The sequence below is a fragment of the Hemiscyllium ocellatum genome, chromosome 20, assembly GCF_020745735.1.
Source record: "Hemiscyllium ocellatum isolate sHemOce1 chromosome 20, sHemOce1.pat.X.cur, whole genome shotgun sequence".
NCBI lineage: Eukaryota > Metazoa > Chordata > Chondrichthyes > Orectolobiformes > Hemiscylliidae > Hemiscyllium > Hemiscyllium ocellatum.
Genome location: NC_083420.1, coordinates 7515564 through 7535773, shown reverse-complemented (window position 1 = coordinate 7535773; position 20210 = coordinate 7515564). Strand labels below are relative to the sequence as shown.

Sequence of the window (20210 nt, the reverse complement as noted above, 5' to 3'; positions counted from 1 at the left end):
TCAAGCAGGCTTTGTCCTGGATTGTATTGAGTTGTTTGAGCTACACCGATAGTGAGGACTGCAGATGCTAGAGATCAGAGCTGAAAAATGTGTTGCTGGAAAAGCGCAGCAGGTCAGGCAGCATCCAAAGAGCAGGAGAATAGACGTTTTGGGCATGAGCCCTTCTTCTTCCTGAAGAAGGGCTCATGCCCGAAACGTCGATTCTCCTGCTCTTTGGATGCTGCCTGACCTGCTGCGCCTTTCCAGCAACACATTTTTCCACACTGCTAGCTGTACTCACTGCAAGAGTTCTAGCCTTTGGCCAATTCTTCTAGCCTCAAGTGTTTATGTGATAGCATGAGTTAAATATCTGATCAACAGCAATTCCCAGGATGTTATGGGGTGGGGGTGGGGATTCAAAAACAGTAACCATTAGTTTCTGTCTTGTTGAAAATGATCATTATCTGGCACTTGTGCCATGGAAATATATCAAACAAATGTAAATGTTTGCATAAGAAAAGCAATTGTAGCTGAAGATTTCTGGGCCTGGGACAGTACCTTGAGGAATTTGAGATGATCGATCAATAACCACAATCACTTTCCTCAATTCTTGGTACAACAACGACCCGTGGGAGTTCCTCTCAGCCAAATCCAATTTAAATCAATGCTGCCAGGGCAAAGGTAGTCACTTTCACCTCATCACTGAAACTCAGTTCTATTACCCAAATTTGGTCCAAAGTTCTAGAACAGACTGGCAAACCCCAAGGTGAGTAATGGGCTAGAATTTACTTACAAAACAATGAAGAGATTTAAGGTGGTCACTACTTCGGCTCAAATCATAAACAATTCAAGCAAGGTCATTAACCATAAAAGCTTAAAAGGCTGCTATGTTTTACTATGTAACCCTGCCATTGGCCAAGGAAATTATATCTTGCTGTGGTTCAGCATTTCAAATATATTGAATAGAATGAAGTTCCCATATTCTCATGGTAGATACAGGCTCATTACAAAAAGACTGGAGTTATTCACATCAGCCCATAAGATTCAACCTAAACCCCATCTCAGATTCACCCTCTCTTGCCCCTTCAAGACCTTAAAATTCTCCATCTGATGAAACTTTGTTTGTCTCAGTGTCCTTATAAAGGAAGGGTTCATGAGTCTGTGAGATATGGCTGCTATGTGAATACAAACTATTGCTATTCCACACCAAACAAATAAAATTCTGAATAAAAGTTACTTCCTACAAAAATATAAGCCCATAAAATTGAATAAGTCATTTAATTACAATATTTTAAAATGTTAGATCATTTCATTTTATTAGCAAACATTGTACAAAAGTTAATAATGTGCAATGCTACAGAGATATGGTATGTAAGTCAGATTCGAGCATCTTGTAAAAGGGAAAATTTCCAAATGCATTCTCATAACTTGACAAGTGGAATGGATGAATTGGAAATATTTATGATTTTCTCTATGCACAAGATTACAACATTTTCCAAATAGCACTAGTTTTATAGCAATCAGTGATCTCAATGGGTTGTCATCTCACCAAAACAACAGTTGCTTAGTATTATACAACTTTAATAATTTGAAAGGACAGGCATATTGCTGAAGTTTCTCCTCTCACACACCCCAGAATAAACACAAGAATACCAAATTTCAAATTATCACAACAATTTATACTCCAGGAGATTGGTTAGCAAGTAGACTTTGATTCGCCAAATTGTCATGGAAATAACAAGCACTTGGCATTCTTGGGTTTGTCTTGATAAAAAAGTTTAATTTTTTTTGTCAGCAGCATTCAACTTAATCACTTGGTGGACTCCAATGACACCAACTGTTGAGTTGCCTGATTCCACCTTAAAGGCAGGTCGAAGAAAAAAAAAATCAGCTCCACTGAAAGATGGACAGAGCAGAAATGACATGGAATCTTCCATCTGCCACTGATTGCTTAGAGGTGTCCCTACCAGACAGTGGAAGCACACTGAATGTCGCTCCAGTTTCCTTCACCCTAAAAATACTGACCTGCATGTCAGACTTGTTGAATATTAGCAGCTCACTGAAACTACTCACTAAGACCCAATGACTGAAATGGTTTGCAGTCCTTGTTGATGCCATCATCTTCCCTAAGTCCAATTTTCATTCAATTCAAAAGATTAGCCCTAAATGTTTAGTTTCATCAACATTATCTGAAGCTGAGTGAATAAATATCCGAAAATAAAAGATAAAAGGCATCTTTCACTTCTGGAGTTTATGACTTTAGTGAGAAAAATTCTAACAACAGGACAAACTTTAATATCAGTACATATTTCAAACATGAAAATCTTAAACATTGAAAACAACATCCAGCAACTGGCACAGGCAGCAGTGAATCAGATATCACTGATTCAGTGTTCTATGTTGTGAGAAAACATGTTCCTTGCGGAGATGAGTTTGTTCCTTCAAACAGGAAGGTTTAGTGACTGCACCTCGTCTAAACACTCACTGTATGCCTCCTGATAGTCTTCATGAGGTTTAATCAATATCACACACGTTGGTCGTTTGGATCCTGCAGAAGCTCCCAAATCCTTAACAAAAACAAACAAATATTACCATTCACACTCTTTGTAATCGAATCACATCTGTGTAAATGTAACTGCAAATCATTCAAAACAGTGTGATAATCACAACACTCAAGGATGTGGCAATACAGTAGATTGGTTTAAAAATGTGATCTCCAAAAATATTTTATCAATTCAATGTCTCTCCCATGTGCAAATTAGCAAATTCTTACACGTTGTCTAACCAATGTATTTGCAGTGTCCACTGGAGGTATGAATAGCATAGTAATTTCTCAACGTGAAAAAACTTAACTCCAAATACAGAGGAACCTCAATAATCAGGCATTCAATTAAACAAATTTCGGATTATGCAAACAAGACTGCAAGGCCCCGATGCTTTGCTCACTATGTTATCTGGCATTCAATTAACTGAACAAAATACTCCTCGCCTGTGTCCTTTGGGTAATTGAGGTTGCTCTGTAGTTTAATTGATTCTGATTTCCGCATTTACACTTTTGTCATTATCAGTTTCAAACAATCTGTCTGAGCATGAATTGATTCCCCAAATCTCTTGGCCAACGTTATTTGGAAAATTTATTGTAGGTATCCTGTTGAAATAAGATTCAGAATTTTTCATGATATTCTAGAAATAAACCAACTGAAAGCATACCATTTTGGATGGTATATAAGCATACGGAAGGTTGTTATCTTCACACAAGATTGGCAAGTGGCTGTAAACATCAATTGGCAGAGTATCACCAGCCAATAGAACAATCCTGAAAGCAGAGAGATAGTATGTTAGTACAGTACCAAACTAAAGAGCACAGACTCCTTCAAAGTTACTTTTATTTTCTGCTCCACTAATTTAATGAAAAATAAAAGCAAACAGGTCTGCATCCTTACTATCAAGTTATCAGTGCATTTTATTTTGAATCATTTACTTTATAAATATAATTTATAGACAGACAGCTGAAGTATACACATATTAAAAGGAGCACATGGAAGTGGAATTTTCTTCATTCAAAAACATCTAATTTCATAGATAATCCAGGTACAGCACAAAGCAAGATGACAAAGATGTAATAATTGATAAGAATTACAAAGCTGTAGTAAGAGAATTCAGGTCAAACATGGAAAAAGGGAGGTTGACTCTGTGACTACCAGGAATCATGTGCCCAAGAGGACAATAAGTTCAAGCATTCGACAAAAATAAAACAGATTTTCAATGTTCTTTCATGAGATGCAAACATTCCTAGCAAGGCCTGCATTTGAAGGACATCCCAAGTTACCATTGAGAAGTCAGCAGTGGGGCTGCCTTTCTGAACTGCAGCTGTCCATATGGTGGAGATACACACAAACTGCTGACTGGAAGGGAGTTCCAGGTTTATGACCTAGCAATATGGATAAAATATACACCCAAGTCAGGATGGCATGGAGGGGAACTTGCAGACATTCCCATATATTTGCTGCTCTAGAAACTGCTAGAGAAACTCAGCAGGTTTGGCAGTGTCTGTGAGAAGAAAGCATAGTTAATGTTTTGAGTCCAGTGAGTGTTCATCAGAACGGATTTATAATGTTGAGTGCTGGGAGAAGACATAAAACTCAAATATTTATCCCAATGAATGCAAAGGGAACTGGGTAGATAATTTCTTGTTTGATTGATATCATTGAATTATCAATCCAGTGGTTGAGATTCAATCTCATTACAGCAGATGTTGGATCTTTAAATCTATTAATAAATTTCGAGGATTACAAAACAAGTTGGTTTCGGCAATCGTGACCATATAACAAAGGAGATTTTATTAAATCCTTTCGGGCTATCTACTGTGCCTCAGGGAAGGAAAACAATCACTCTTACAGGCTGAACAGTTCACTCAATTAGATCAACTCATTATAACTTTATCACCCCCATAATTGGAATCTCTTGTTCCCATTTTACTGATGTTTGGGCTAAGCACTACTTAGTATTAAAAACAACTTGAAAGAATGGTAGATGCTGAAAATGCAAAAGAAATTGCTGGAAAATCTCAACACGTCTGGATGTAGGTTTGCTCACTGAGCTGGAAGGTTCATTTTCAAAAGTTTCGTCACCATAATAGGTAACACTTTCAGTGAGCTTCCAGATGAAGCACTGGTGGTGTAGCCCGTTTTCTATTTATATCTTTGGGTTTCCTTGGATTGGTGATGTCATTTCCTGTTCTTTTTCTCAAGAGGTGGTAAGTGGGATCCAAGTCAATGTGTTTGTTGTTAGAGTTCTGGTTGGACTGCCATGCTTCTAGGATCTAGGATGGATGTATTGTCCCAGTCGTTCCTCACCTCTATGTAAGGATACCAGTGAGAGTGGGTCATGTCGTTTTGTGGCTAGTTGATGTTCATTTATCCTGGTGGCTAGTTTTCTGCCTGTTTGTCCAATGTAGGCTTTGTTACAATTCTTCCAAGGTATTTTGTAAATGACATTAGCTTTGCTTGTTGTCTGTATAGGGTCTTTCAAGTTCATTAGCTGCTGTTTTAGTGTGTTGATCGGTTTGTGGGCTACCATGATGTCAAGGGGTCGGAGTCATCTGGCAGTCATTTCCAAGATGTCTTTGATGTTGTGGAGAGTGGCTAGGGTTTCTGGACGTGTTTTGTCTGCTTGTTTGGGTTTGTTGCTGAGAAATCGGCAGACTGTATTCATTAGGTACCTGTTCTATTTGAATACACTGTATAGTGATTTTCCTCTACTTTGCATAGTTCCTCTGTGCTGCAGTGTGTGGTGGCTCGTTGAAATAATGTTCTAAAGCAGCTTTGTTTGTGCATGTTGGTATGATTGCTTCTGCAGTTCAATATTTGGTCCGTATGTGTTGTTTTCCTGTAGACGCTGGTTGAAAGTTGCCTATTGGCTGTTCGCTCTACCATGACATCTCAGAATGGCAGTTTGTTGTTGTTTTCCTCCTCTTTAATGAGTTTTATGCCAGGTAAGGGTATTATTGATGGTCTTGAGGTTTCCTCTAATTTGTTTTGCTTACTGATGACAAAGGTGTCATTCATGTAATGGACCCAAATTTTGGGTTGGAGCTGCTTGAGAGAGTCTCTGCATTACTGTCTCTGCTAAGGACCATGACATCAGAGATCCCATGATTGTTCCATTGGTTTGTCTATAGGTTTTGTTGTTGAAGGTGCAGTGGATGATATGGTAAAGGCATGGGTCCACTAACTTAACGACATTGCCCTTGCTGGTGAAGTTGGTGGTGTTTGGTGTATGTGTCTTTGGTTCTTCTAATATTGTAGTCAGCGTTTCCTTGGCCAGGTTGATGTTGATGGATGTGAACAGGGTTGTTAAATCTAAGGAGACCATTATTTCATCCTCTTCCATCCGGGTATCTTTGATAGTCTTCAGGAATTCTTGGGTGGAGTGGATGGAGTGGCGCGAATCTTCTACTAAGTGTTTTCTACCACCCAGAGACACGCACAAGAATTCCATCGAAGTCATGCTTCTAGTTGTGGCCATTTTGGAGATATGGATAGAGCAGGGACAGGAATGGTTGTTGCAGGTTCCAGGATTTAGATGTTTCAGTAAGAACAGAGAAGATGGTAAAAGAGGTGCTGGTGTGGCATTGTTGGTCAAGGACAGTATTACAGTTGTAGAAAGGATGTTTGGGGTTTTGTCAACGGAGGTAGTATGGGCTGAGGTTAGAAACAGGAAAGGAGAGGTCACCCAGTTGGGAGTTTTTTTATAGGCCTCCGAATAGTTCCAGAGATGTAGAGGAAAGGATAGCAAAGATGATTCTCGATAGAAGAGAGAGACACAGGGTAGTTGTCATGGGGGACTTCAACTTTCCAAATATTGACTGGGAACACTACAGTACAAGTAATATAGATGGGTCAGTTTTTGTCCAGTTTGTGCAGGAGGGCTTCCTGACACAGTATGTAGACAGGCCAACAAGGGGCAAAGCCACATTAGATTTCGTACTGGGTAATGAGCCTGGCCAGGTGTTAGACTTGAAAGTAGGTGAGCACTTTGGTGATAGCGATCACAATTCTGTTATGTTTACTTTAGTGATAGGAAGGGATAGGTGTATACCACTGGGCAAGAGTTATAGCTGGGGGAAAGGCAATCAATGCGATTAGGCAAGATTTAGGAAGCACAGGATGGGGAAGGAAACTGCAGGAGATGGGCACATTAGAAATGTGGAGCTTATTCAAGCTCCTGTGTGTCCTAGATAGGTATGTACCTGTCAGGCAGGGAGGAAGCGGGAGCTGCGGTTTACTAAGGAAATGGAATCTCTGGTCAAGAGGAAGACGGATTATGTTAGGATGAGATGTGAAGCCTCAGAGGGTTACAGGGTAGCCAGGAAAGACGTAAAGAGAGAGCTCAGAGGATCCAGGTGGAGACATGAGAAGTTGTTGGCGGATAGGATCAGGGTAAACCCGAAGGCTTTCTCTAGGTATTTAAGGAATAAAAGAATGAAAAGAGTAAGGTTAGGGCCAATCAAGGATACTAGTGGAAAGTTGTGTGTGGAGTCAGAGGAGATAGGGGAAGCACTAAATAAATATTTTTCGACAGTATTCACTCTAGAAAATGACAATGTTGTTGAGGAGAATACTGAGATACAGGCTACTAGACTAGGTGGGATTTAGGTTCACAAGGAAGAGGAATTAGAAATCCAGCAGAGTGTGAAAATAGATAAGTCCCCTGGGCTGGATGGGATTTATCGTAGGATCCTCTGGGAAGCCAGGGAGGAGATTGCCAAGCCTTCGGCATTGGCCTTTAAATCATCATTGTCTACAGGAATAGTGCCAGAAGACTGGAGGATAGCAAATGTGGTTCTCCTGTTCAAGAAGGGGAGTAGAGACAACCCTGGTAATTATAAACCAGTGAGCCTTACTTCAGTTGTTGGTAGTGTTGGAAAAGGTTATAAGAGATAGGATTTATAATCATCTAGAAAAGAATAATTTGATTAGAGATAGTCGGCACGGATTTGTGAAGGGTAGGTCTTCCCTCACAAACCTTAGAGTTCTTTGAGAAGGTGACCAAACAGGTAGATGAGAGTAAACCAGTTATGTAGTGTATATGGATTTCAGCAAGGCGTTTGATAAGGTTCCCCATAGTAGGCTATTGTACAAAATACGGAGGAATGGGATTGTGGGAGATCCAGCAGTTTGGATCAGTAATTAGTTTGCTGAAAGAAGACAGAGGGTGGTGGTTGATGGGAAATGTTCATCCTGGAGTCCAGTTACTAGTGGTGTACAGCAAGGGTCAGTGTTGGGTCCACTGCTGTTCGTCATTTTTATAAATAACCTGGACGAGGGCATAGAAGGGTGGGTTAGTAAATTTGCAGACGACTCTAAGGTCGATGGAGTTGTGGATAATGACGAAGGATGTTGTAGGTTACAGAGAGACATAGATAACTGCAGAGCTGGCATATGGAGTTTAAAGCGGACAAGTGAGAGGTGATTCACTTTGGTCGGAGAAACCGGAATGCAAAGTACTGGGTTATGGGTAAGATTCTTGGCAGTGTAGATGAGCAGGGAGATCTGTGTCCAGGTACACAGATCCCTGAAAGTTTCCACTCAGGTTGACAGGGTTGTTAAGAAGGCATACAATTGTTTAGCTTTTATTAATAGAGGGATCAAGTTCCGGAACCATGAGGTTATGCTGCAGCTGTACAAAACTCTGATACGGCTACACTTGGAGTATTGTGTACAGTTCTGGTCACCGCATTATAAGAAGGATGTGGAATCTTTGGAAAGTGTGCAGAGGAGATTTACTAGGATGTTGCCTGGTATGGAGGGAAGGTCTTACGAGGAAAGGCTGTGGGACTTGAGGCTGTTTTCGTTAGAGAGAGAAGGAGGTTGAGAGGTGACTTAATAGAGACATATAAGATAATCAGAGGGTTAAATAGGGTGGACAGGGAGAGCCTTTTTCCAAATACGGTGACGGCAAGCACGAGGGGGCATAGCTTTAAATTGAGGAGTGATTAGATATAGGACAGATGTCAGAGGTAGTTTCTTTACTCAGAGAGTAGTAAGGGTATGGAACGCTTTGCCTGCAATGGTAGTAGATTCGCCAACTTTAAGTACATTTAAGTCGTCATCGGACAAGCATATGGACGTACATGGAATAGTGTAGATTAGATGGGCTTCAGATTGGTATGAGAGGTCAGCGCAACATCGAGGGTCGAAGGGCTTGTACTGCATTGTAACGTTCTATGTTCATGACATTCCAACTGGAACTCTATCAACAATCATGTTGACTTGGATCCCATTTACCACCCCCTGAGAAAAAGAACAGGAAATGACATCACCAACCCAAGGAAACCCAAGCATATAAATAGAAAGTGGGCAATACCACTAGTGCTTCATCTGGAGGCTCACTGAAGATGTTACCTAATATGGTGATGAAACATCTGAAAATGAAACTTCCAGCTCAATGAGCAAACCTACATCCAGAATCCCAATCTAAGCTATAAATTTTCTCAAAACTCACTCTCAGCATGTGACCATGAACCTTCCCACTCAGCGAGCAAGCGTACATCACTCTCCGCACATCTGGCAGAATTAGTGGAGAGAAGTTAGTTATTGTTTTGGGTGACCCTTCGTAGACTCCCTACCATGTGGAAACAGGCTCTTCGGCCCAACAAGACCATACCGACCCTCTAAAGAGTAATCCACCCAGAACCATTCCCCTACACTATGCACCTAACCTAAATACTGTCGACAATTTAGCATGGCCAATTCACCTAACCTGCTCATCTTTGGATTGTGGGATGAAACTGGAGCACCTGGAGAAAACCCAAGCAGACACGCGGAGACTGTACAAATCCACACACACCATGAGCTGAGGCTGGAATTGAACCCAGGCACCTGGCGCTGTGAGGCAGCAGTGCTAGCCACTGCCGCCTTTAGAACTTAGTATTGTCAGTTTTTGTTTCTCTCATACAGCTCGATGCAGCTACCCAGCCAAACTGACAGCTCAGTTCTGGCCAGCCGATTAGATATACAAGATTCGAACTGAATCCTTACTTTTTACTCCTCGGGGATGTGGGTGATTATCACTTGATACATTTTGAAAAGACAATATCTCAAGTGGGCAACTGAACTAGTGGATGAAAAAATGACACGAATCCACATCTGTTACTTTGCAGAACAATGTGTTAGTAGAGAGCAATGCATTTACCGTATATACTAGAGTATAGGTTGATCTCGTGTATAAGTCGACCCCCTATTTTGGGCCAAAAAATCTTGTATTTTCCATATATCTTGTGTATAAGTAGATCCTGGTTCTTCACAGTTACAGATCAATATTTATGAGTCAGTGTGCCTGTCCACTGCGCTCCACTCTGGCTTTCCAGTCTGCTGGCTGTACCGCTCCAGGTCTTCAGTCTGCCAGCTGTCACGCTCTGCTCCAGGTTTTCAGAATTACTGTAACGGTATGACAGTATAGGGCGACCGCCATATCCGCAGAGTTGGTTTCCATAGTTTCAGTTACCTGAAGCCCGAACATATTACAGGGAACGTTCCAGAATCAGGGATCTGCCGGGAAGGTAAATTTCCCATTTAAACGAATGGGTTCGTACCTATCCACTGTTTTGGGCTTCCGCGGTAGGTCTTGGACCATATCCTTCACAAGTACGGGGGGACTACTGTACAATTCTACTGTAGCAGGCAGAATGGAGACCTATTTTGTAGATAAATATTCAATAATGGCCATTTTTTTTCCTTCTGTTGTTTATTATTTTATATAGAGATCTGGCTCGTTTGTCCATTTTTTGACTCATACCAAGCATGAATTTCATCGCCTTTAAAACAATACCTCGTATTATTCAACCCCCTAATTTCAGCTTCAAAAAAGTATTTCAAAAATTCAACATATACACGAGTACTTGTGTATATGGTAATTTATTTTATAAAAAAAAGTATTTCAAAGAATTACAAATAAAAATGTATAGGAATAATTCCTTTTTGTGCTGTATCAGAAAACAGATCCATTATACTCACCCTTTCTCCCCTTTGTTGATGAATTTCTGAACTTCTTTCACGCCTCGACGAATCTGTTTCACTTTTGCAGCTGCAGATGAAAATGGAAATTTATAGAGAGATGTGATTAAATATTCTGAAGTTTCCAAGCAGTGTGTGACAATTGCATTTTTTCTGACTTACTTTGCCAAATACAAGCCATTAATTCAACAAGATCAGAAGCCACTTCAGAAACACCAAATTGCAGGGATTATTAACATAAAATAGAGAAGATGCTGAAAACACACAGCAGATTAGGCAGCATCAGCAAGCACCTCCAGGAAAATTGAAGACAGGGAAAGAGCAAAATGAGACGGTCTGAGAGTGGGATGGAAAGGAGACATTAAATAACAAATCAGGGTGATTATACATGGCAAAAGTGGTATAAATTATTTTATTCAGCGAGTTTTGAGAAGATTTGTAGCTCAGGTTGAGGTTCTGGATGTAGGTTTGCTAGCTGAACTAGAAGGTTAGTTTTCAGACTAACCTTTGTCACCATACTGGGTAACATCAGTGAACCTCCGGATGAAGCCTTTCTTTTGTAACAGCACAAAACCTGCCACATTTCCACCTTTCTTCTTCAGTTCTAACAGAGCTGGATTGGGCTCCAGCCTGTTTCTCTCTCAACAGATGCTGCCAGTCTTGCTCAGTTTCTCCAGCATATCTTTTTCAGTACCTACCATGACACAGGAGTAGGCCATTCAATCTCTCAAGTCAGTTCTGCCATTCAGGTGACGAAAGTGCACAGCTCTGAAAGCTTGTAATTTCAAATAAACCTGCTGAGACTATAACCTAGTGTCCTGTGACTTCTGACTTTGTCCACCCCAGTCCAACACCAGCATCTCCACATCACGTCTACCATTCAATTGGATAACCACTGATCATATACCTCAATGTTAAGTTCCCATATTATGTCCATATACCTTGATGTCATTAGTCTGTAGAATCTACTGATTTCATCTTGAACATATTCAAGGATTGAGTTTGCACAGCCCTCTAGCGTAGACAATTTCAAACAATCATCACCTCCCACTAGAGAAATTCCTCCTGACATTAGTCTTAAATGATCTACTGCTTATCCTGAGATCATATCATCAGGTTTTGAACACACCAGCCAGTGTGTTCTACATCCATGGAACGAGGACATGCCACAACCCAAAGGACTAGCCACACTACCATACATCAGGAGCGTTTCTGAACTGACAGCCAGACTACTGCGTCCCTTAGGACTCATAACGGCACACAAACCAACAGCCACGCTCAGACAACAACTTACTAGAACAAAGGACCCGATACCCGATACATGAGCAAAACTAATGTAGTGTACAAAATACCATGCAAGGACTGCACAAAACCCTATATAGGACAAACAGGAAGACAGCTAACAATCCACATACATGAACATCAACTAGCCACGAAACGACACGACCAGCTATCCCTAGTAGCCACACACACAGACAACAAGCAACATGAATTCGACTGGGACAACACCACTATCATAGGGCAAGCCAGACAGAGAACAGCCAGGGAATTCCTAGAGGCATGGCATTCATCCACAAACTCCATCAACAAACACATCGACCTGGACCCTATATACCAACCACTACAGCGGACAGCTGAAACTGACACCCGGAAGCGGCAAGGACAGACCACTATAAATACCGGAAGAAACATCAAAGAAGCGCTTCGCAGGAGGCTCCAACAGCACTGATGATGTCTCCTAGCCAGGGGACGAAACGTTTGCAACAAAAACTTCCAGCTCGGCGAACAGAACCACAACGAGCACCCGAGCTACAAATCTTCGCACAAACCTTGAACACAGCATAGTTTTGGTACTGGAAAATTTTAATGACAAGATTTAATTAATTTTCTGAGTCTCTTTCTCACTGTTTAAAAGTGGTGAGTTTAAGTTATTCCAAGGCTGACTGGTGACAGGTGTGGATTTATTCATATCAGTCAGAGCGGGAGAAGGGGACCTCTGGCGGAAGGCAGAGAGATAAAGGGAGGGTTGGAGATGTGAAGGCTTTCACAGTCGAATTTCACCTGAATTTCGATTTATCTGAAAAGGAAGAATGTGCAGGGTCAGGGTGGGGGGAATAGTGCCTTGCAGACTCAAAGGGCTAGCACAGACACTATGGGCCGAATTGCCTGCATCTGCGCTGCAGCCACCCTTCGCTGAGTCTTTCCGCAGAGGAATGAATAGTTTGGTTCGGGCCTGACGATCGCCGCCCGCTTTCCTCGCCGAGTCTTTACCTTTTTTCACGCATTTGTACAGCTTCTTGCTCAGTTTCCTGGAGGCCAGCGGCTGCGCGATGGGGTTCACATTCGCCACCAGCTCCTCGTAGGTTTTCTCCGTCTCCTCGTACTCGGGCCTCTCGGCCTTATCCTTCCTCACCTTGGGCGACTTCATGCTCACCGCCGCAGCGCCGTCACCGCATGGCAACGGCAGCCTACTTCCGGGAAGTGACGCGTGCCGAGAGCCCGCCCCATCCCTGTCCGTCAGGCCTGGGTGCCAATGGAAACGGCGGGGCACGTATAGGAAGTGACGTCACACAGGGTATTCCCCGCCCTCCTCTGACTTGTCGATCATCCTGGGGATGGTCGCCATGGTAACACAATACCTTACACTCTCAGGCTGGAAATAACCGAGTTATAGAAGTCTGTTGTTTGCTTTAGGGCAGGAGGAGACTTCATTAAGATATATTATTATTCAGGACATAGACAGACAGGGGCGGAGGGATGAATGGCCAGGGTGTCTATCCACTGAAGGGGGCAGGAAGTTTGGTGGAGATTTGAGGAAAAGACAACCATTCACTGTCTGGAAGGGAATCTCATAATATTGCAGTATTTAGATGTTCACTTTTGCAATATTGATTGTCATTCTGGTCTCCTTCCTATCGGAAAGATGTTGTGAAACTTGAAAAGGTTCAGAAAAGATTTACAACGATGTTGCCAGGGTTGGTGGATTTGCGCTATAAGGAGAGGCTGAACAGGCTGGGGCTGTTTTCCCTGGAGCGTCGGAGGCTGAGGGGTGACCTAATAGAGGTTTATAAAATCATGAGGGGCATGGATAGGCTAAATAGACGAGGTCTTTTCCCCAGGGTGGGGGTGTCCAGAACTTGACAGCATAGGTTTAAGTTGAGAGGGGAAGGATATAAAAGTGACCTAAGAGGCAACTTTTTCACACGGGGTAGTGCATGTATGGAATGAGCTGACAGAGGAAGTGGTGGAGGCTGGTACAATTACAGAATTTAAAAGGCATCTGGAAGGGTATATGAATAAGAAAGGTTTAGAGGGATAGGGGCCAACTGCTGGCAAATGGGACTAGATTAATTTAGGATATCTGGTTGGCATGGATGAGTTGGACTGAAGGGTCTGTTTCTGTGCTGTACTCTATGTGCACTTGCGAGGCCAAAGCATAAGATGCTATGAGTTTGCAGATGATACAAAGACAGGTGGAGGGACAGGTAGTGTTGAGGCTGCAAAGACTTGGACAGGCTTAGAGAATACACAAAGAAGTAGTAGATGAAATACAATGTGAGAAAGTGAGACGTTATGCAGTTTAGTAGGAAGAATAAAGGAGTAGACTATTTTCTAAATTGGAAAAGGTTTGCAAATCTGAAGCACAAAGGGTCTTGGGAGTCCAAGTTCAGGATTCTCTTAAAGTCAACAAGCAGGTTCACTTGGATGTTAGGAAGGCAAATATAATGTTATCATTTGATTCAAAAGGTTTAGAATACAAGTGTAGAAATACACTGCTGAGGTTGTATAAGCTCTGGCCAGACTACATTTGGAATACTGAGTGTTTTGGGCCCTGTATCTAAGAAAGGATGTGCTGACCTTGGGAAGAGGCCCACAGGAGATTTATGTGAATGATGCTGGGGATGAAGGATTTGTCGGATGAGGACTCTAGGTCAGTAATCAATTGAGTTTAAGATGAGGGAAAATCTGATTGAAACTTAAAGAATACTAGAGGCCTGGACAGAGTGGGTTTGGAGACTGGTAGGAGAGAGTAGGACCTGAGGGCACAGTCTCATTGACGGATGACCCTTTAGAACTGAGATGAGGAAGAATTTCTTCAGCCAGAGGATGGCTAATCTGTGAAAATCATTTCCATAGAGGGCTGTGGAGGCCAGGTGATTTGAGTATGTTTAAGACAGATACATAAAATTCTTGATTGGTAAGGGGACAAATGTTATGGGGAGAAGGCAGGAGAATGGAGTTGAGAAACATATCAGCCATGATCAAGTAGCAGAGCAGACTCAATACTCCAAATGGTCCAATTCTACTTTGAATCCTATGGTCTTATGAACAAAAATGTAACAGCTGGATTCTAATATTAAATCAGAAAGACTTTGACTTTAATAAAAAAAATCATGGTATGTGGGTGTTGCTGAGAAGGGCAACATTTGATAGTCATCCTGAATTGCCCTTGAACTGAATGGCTTGCTCACAAGGCACCTAAGAGCCAAAAATATTGCCGTGAGCCAGTAATCACAGTTAGGCCACACAAAGTAAGGATGGTAGATTTCCTTCCCTGGAGGTCTTCACTGAGTAAGATGCATTTTTAAAACAATCAATGATAGATGCCCCAGTCCCCATGAGATTTGCTTCATTTTTCAGGTTATTAATTGAGTTTCAATTTCACAAGCTGCTTTATTGGAAGTTGAACCCACATCCCCAGAGCAGTAGCTGGGTGTCTGGATTACTAGTGTTAAGAAGTTGAAGCTGTGTACTGTACCTTTGAGAGACAGAATGCTGTTCTGAACTGAGAGATTACAAGCACCTGTGTATACGACTAGACGGCAGTCACAGAGCATAGTGGAAAATTGAAAATATGTAACATTCAGCTGTGAAATGGATACCCAAGGTTTGGTTACTGCTTGACAATAATTCAAATTTAACCAGTTAAAATTATGCCCCAGGATACCAAAACTCAATAACGTTTGAATTTATTGTTTTGCCAACATCGAATCAATGAGACAATCTGATGCTGGGAGTATAAACATGCGGACATTTTGAAAATTGGAGACAGAGCAACTGCCATTGAGACAGAAACGCAGGGAGAACTAACATCTTGTTCTTCAAGAAATTAGGAAACACTCTTATCAAAGATACCTTTTCGTATGAAACATACAGTAAAAAGCAAGACAATGACCCAGGGAGATCGTCAGCCAGAACAGGGAAGATAAAAGATGACAGCAGTTGTGAAGTTTTGAAATTAAGGTAATGTAATTTTAATAAGTGTCTCATTGGATCAGCATGTTGTTATAGAGTTGGATGCAGATAATAAGCTGTTTAGAGAAAGGGGGGCTTAGAGTTGTGAATAGTTGTTAAATGTTCCCTTTTAGAGCTAAAAAATAAATTGATTCTGTAAATAGTGGAACTTGGGAGTTCTCTGTCACTCATATTTTAACAGATTACGAGGTGAGGTGAGCTTTTCTGGGTGTTAATTAACAGAGGGTTAACACCTCCGTATCATAACACTAGTCCACTGACACTACCATTAATTTGGGGGAGGCAATAGCCAAGTGAATTATCACTAGACAATTCATCCAGAGACCCAGGTAATCCTGGAGACTATAATTCAAACCTCACCATGATGGAATTTGAATCCAATAGAAATCTGGGATTAAGAGTCTAATGATGGCCATGAAATTGTTGCCTATTGTTGGAAAAACTCATCTGGTTCACTCATGCCCCTCAGGGAAGGAAACTGCCAACCTTACCTGGTCTGGCTGACATACGACTGCAGACCCAAGCAATCTGGTTGGTTCTTAACTGCCCTCTGTGTAATTAGGGACGGGCAATAAATACTGGTCTGACCAGCAACTGTTATGTCCCATGAATTAATTTATTAAGAATGAGGTCAGAATTGCCTTACTACAAGGAAACGTATTGAAAAGTTTTTTCAAGCACCAGCAGACCAACTATTTTGAGAAGACGATGAGTAGGGAGTGGGGAAGAAACAATAAAAGATTGAAAATAACTTGCATTTTGTGCAAAGTGCAATTATGTTACTATATTTTATTGAAAAACTCTGAGAATAAAGTACACCCAACTGAGAGGCAGTCAGTCAATAAACTTTAGGAAATTGAACTACAATAACATTTTACTGAAAAATGTCAAAGCCCAACTTTTCCTCCTTGTGGTGAGGAATATGTCCCTGAGATGAACAGCAGTCTGCATGCCTATAACTCTCTGTAACTTGTAGCAACTTGTACGCAGTAATTATGGTCCCTTCTCCCATACAACATATTATTGCAGTTACAACCTGAACTGAACTTAGAAACATTGCATTAATGCTGCATTGAGAAACCAAAGACAAAACTTTTCATTTTTCATCCTCTTCTCCAAAGGTAAGATACTGTAAAGGAAAAGAAGTCACGTTAGTTTATTTAAAGACAAAGAATTTAGTTTTGGCTTCAGCTCAGGAGATTCAAAGCTTTAGTTCAGAAGAACAGGAGCTCAGTTCAGAAAGTAGTAATTTTGCCTAACAAGGGAATTATGTCAATTAAGTTGTTAGAACTGAGGAAAGTTTAGGCTATCAGAATTGTTCAAGATTCATATCAGCTGACTAGGAAAGGAATGATTTTAAAAAAGATCTTAACAGCAGAACAAAAATAAACCGGAAAGTGAGAGTTAAAGATGTGCTTTATTTATTTTGTGTAACAAATGTACGTCTGTTCTTGAAGAACATTTGCAATCTCAGCTGAATATGTTTCAATGACTAACCACCAATGGCAAAAATAAACATATGATCTATCAAGCCAGGTTTCAATCTGTCAACAGAAATTTCCAGTGCTACCGTCAGTTGGGATGATAACACTATTCACAGGAGATAAAACAATGGAGTTTCGAATTTCATTCCCAATTATTCAATAGTAGGCTTGACAATGAAACCAATAATTCCCTTTCTTAAAAGTAGAATTCAAGTTTGCACCTTACAATAGTTTCAAACAATCAACATGTGTATCCATAATAAAGGGCATAGTTGTTTTACTAACTCAGAAACAACATTCATTCACTCTCAGCATGTGGACATTATTCACCAGTACTTACTGTCCATTGCCTAGTTACATCTGGCACTTCTTTGAGCCACTATCAGCAATTTGGTGTCAGAGTGACTTGCTAGGTCATTTCAAGGAATAGTTACTAGCCAACTGAAGTCACATACAGGCCACAAGATCTTCCCCTTAAGGACATAATGAAACAGTCAGGCCATTTGAATGACACCAGCTTCATTTTCATTAAACTCAATTCAAATTTTAAATGGGATTGAAGTCTCAAGATTATTAATCCAATGACATAAAGACAAATGTACTCTATCCTATACAATCGCTGTCGACAATAATAAAGATAGCTGGTTCATTAATCAGTCTAATATTCCGTCTCAATTTCATAATTTTATTTCAAAAAATTACGAATTTGCTTTTTGTTTTAGAAACCCCAAACAAAATTAGTTTGCAATTCCCTACAAAAAATGGTTTTGCTACAAAAATAACCTACGCACATTCCTTCAGAGATTCTAAGAGCTAAAGAAATTAATAAACTAACAGCAAAAAGAAATTTTTTTTACATGTAACGGCAGCCAAAATACAATACCTTATTTTCCTGTTGGATGCAAGCTTTTACCCAATGAGGCTCTTGTTAAAGTCACCCAACTCAACTGCTTCTAAAATATCCTAGAACAGGTAAAAGTGATGACTTACAATCACATAATAATAAAATCAAGAGAGCCTCTTTATGCTTACAGGATGGTGTCTTAGCACATTTCAATATGACCACAAAATACAGCCATTTAGCCCATTGAGTCTGCTCTGTCATTTAAACAGATCATGGTTGATCTGGTAATTAACTCAATTTTCTTGCCTTTTTGCCATAGCCCTCAATTCCCCTATTGATTAAAAATCTATTTCCGCTTTGAATATATTTAATGACCCAGATTCTGTTGCCCTCTGCAGTAAAGAATTCCATAGATTCAGTACCCTAAGAGAAGAAATTCCTCATCTCCATCTTAAATGGGCAACCCTTGATTCTGAGATTGTCTCCTCTGGTCTGAGACTCTTCCACAAGGGAAACAACTGTTTTGTATTCACCCCGTCAAATTCCCTGAAAATCTTCTATGTTTCAATCAGGCTATCTATAATTCTTCTAAACTCAAATGAGTACAGGCCCAACCTAGGTTACCTCAGATTACAACAGGATCTTGATCAGACGGGCCGATGGGCTGAGAAGTGGCAAATGGAGTTTATTTCAGTTAATGCGAGGTGCTGCAGTTTGGGAAAGCAAATCTTAGCAGGACTTATACACTTAATGGTAAACTCTTAGGGAGTGTTGCTGAATAAAGAGACCTTGGAGTGCAGATTCATAGCTCCTTGAAAGTAGAATCACAGGTAGATAGGATAGTGAAGAAGGTGTTTGGTATGTTTTCCTTTATTGGTCAGAATATTGAGTACAGGAGTTGGGAGGTCATGTTGCAGCTGTACAGGATATTGGTTAGGTCACTGTTGGAATATTGCTTGCAATTCTGGTCTCCTTCCTATTGGAAAGATGTTGTGAAACTTGAAGGGTTCAGAAAAAACTTACAAGGACGTTGCCAGGGTTGAAGGATTTGAGCTACAGGGAGAGGCTGTTTTCCCTGGAGCGTCGGAGGCTGAGGGGTGATCTTATAGAGGTTTACAAAATTATGAGGGGCATGGATAGGATAAATAGACAAAGTCTTTTCCCTGGGGTGGGGGAGTCCAGAACTAGAGGGCATAGGTTTAGGGTGAGAAGGGAAAGACATAAAAAAGACTTAAGGGGCAATGTTTTCACGCAGAGGGTGGTACATATATGGAATGAGCTGCCAGAGGATGTGGTGAAGGCTGTTACAATTGCAACATTTAAGAGGCATATGGATGGGTATATGAATAGGAAGGGTTTGAAGGGATATGGGCCGGGTGCTGGCAGGTGGGACTAGGTTGGGTTGGGATATCTGGTCAGCGTGGACGGGTTGGACCGAAGGGTCTGTTTCTACGCTGTACATCTCTATGACTCTGTGACTCTACTCAACCTCTCCTCATAAAACAGAACCTTCTCTGGACTGTTTCCAAGTCCAGTATGCTTTTCCTTAGATAAGGGAACCAGAATTGTTCACAGCGTTCTAGCTGTGGTATGACCAATGCCTTATATAGTTTGGCGAGACCTCAATATTTTTAAATTCCATTTCCTTTGATCAGGCACAAAACTAACAGGAAGGAATTCAGAGCATGGTACTCATTTTATTTTCATTTTTTGCCCAACTTCTAATTTAATATTTCTATTCATTTAATTTCTTTTCCCTCCTTTTTGGTCCCTTTGTTCTATTCCAACTTTAACTAGCCAAGAGTAAAGGCAACTGTGAAAGAGACTGAGATAAATCATCCTGTTTCCTCACAGATCTGTCTCTGACAGTTGAGCTGCCTGTCTCCAAACACAGCTGCTGTATGAACAGGATGGATTCAGGGTGATATGGTGGCTCAGTGGTTAGCATGCTGCCTCATAATGCCAGGAATCAAGTTTGATTCCAGCCTCTGGCGACTGTCTGTGTGGGTTTCCTCCAGGTGCTCCAGTTTCCTCCCACAATCCAAAGATGTGCAGATTGGGTGAATTGGCCATGTTATAATATGGGGGTAAAAAGTGAGGTCTGCAGATGCTGGAGATCACAGTTGAAAA

General features: G+C 41.1%; 1 protein-coding gene across 1 annotated transcript; it reads right to left on the bottom strand.

Moving 5' to 3' along the window:
- Positions 1-1268: 1268 nt before the first annotated feature.
- nhp2 (NHP2 ribonucleoprotein homolog (yeast)) lies at positions 1269-12982 on the bottom strand. The gene is made up of 4 exons (XM_060840121.1): positions 12768-12982; positions 10497-10566; positions 3190-3295; positions 1269-2546 (listed from the first exon to the last, which is right to left on the bottom strand). The coding sequence occupies exons 1-4, from the start codon at positions 12922-12924 to the stop codon at positions 2421-2423; spliced, it is 459 nt and encodes a 152-aa protein (XP_060696104.1). The 5' UTR covers positions 12925-12982; the 3' UTR covers positions 1269-2420.
- Between the last annotated feature and the right edge of the window lie 7228 nt (positions 12983-20210).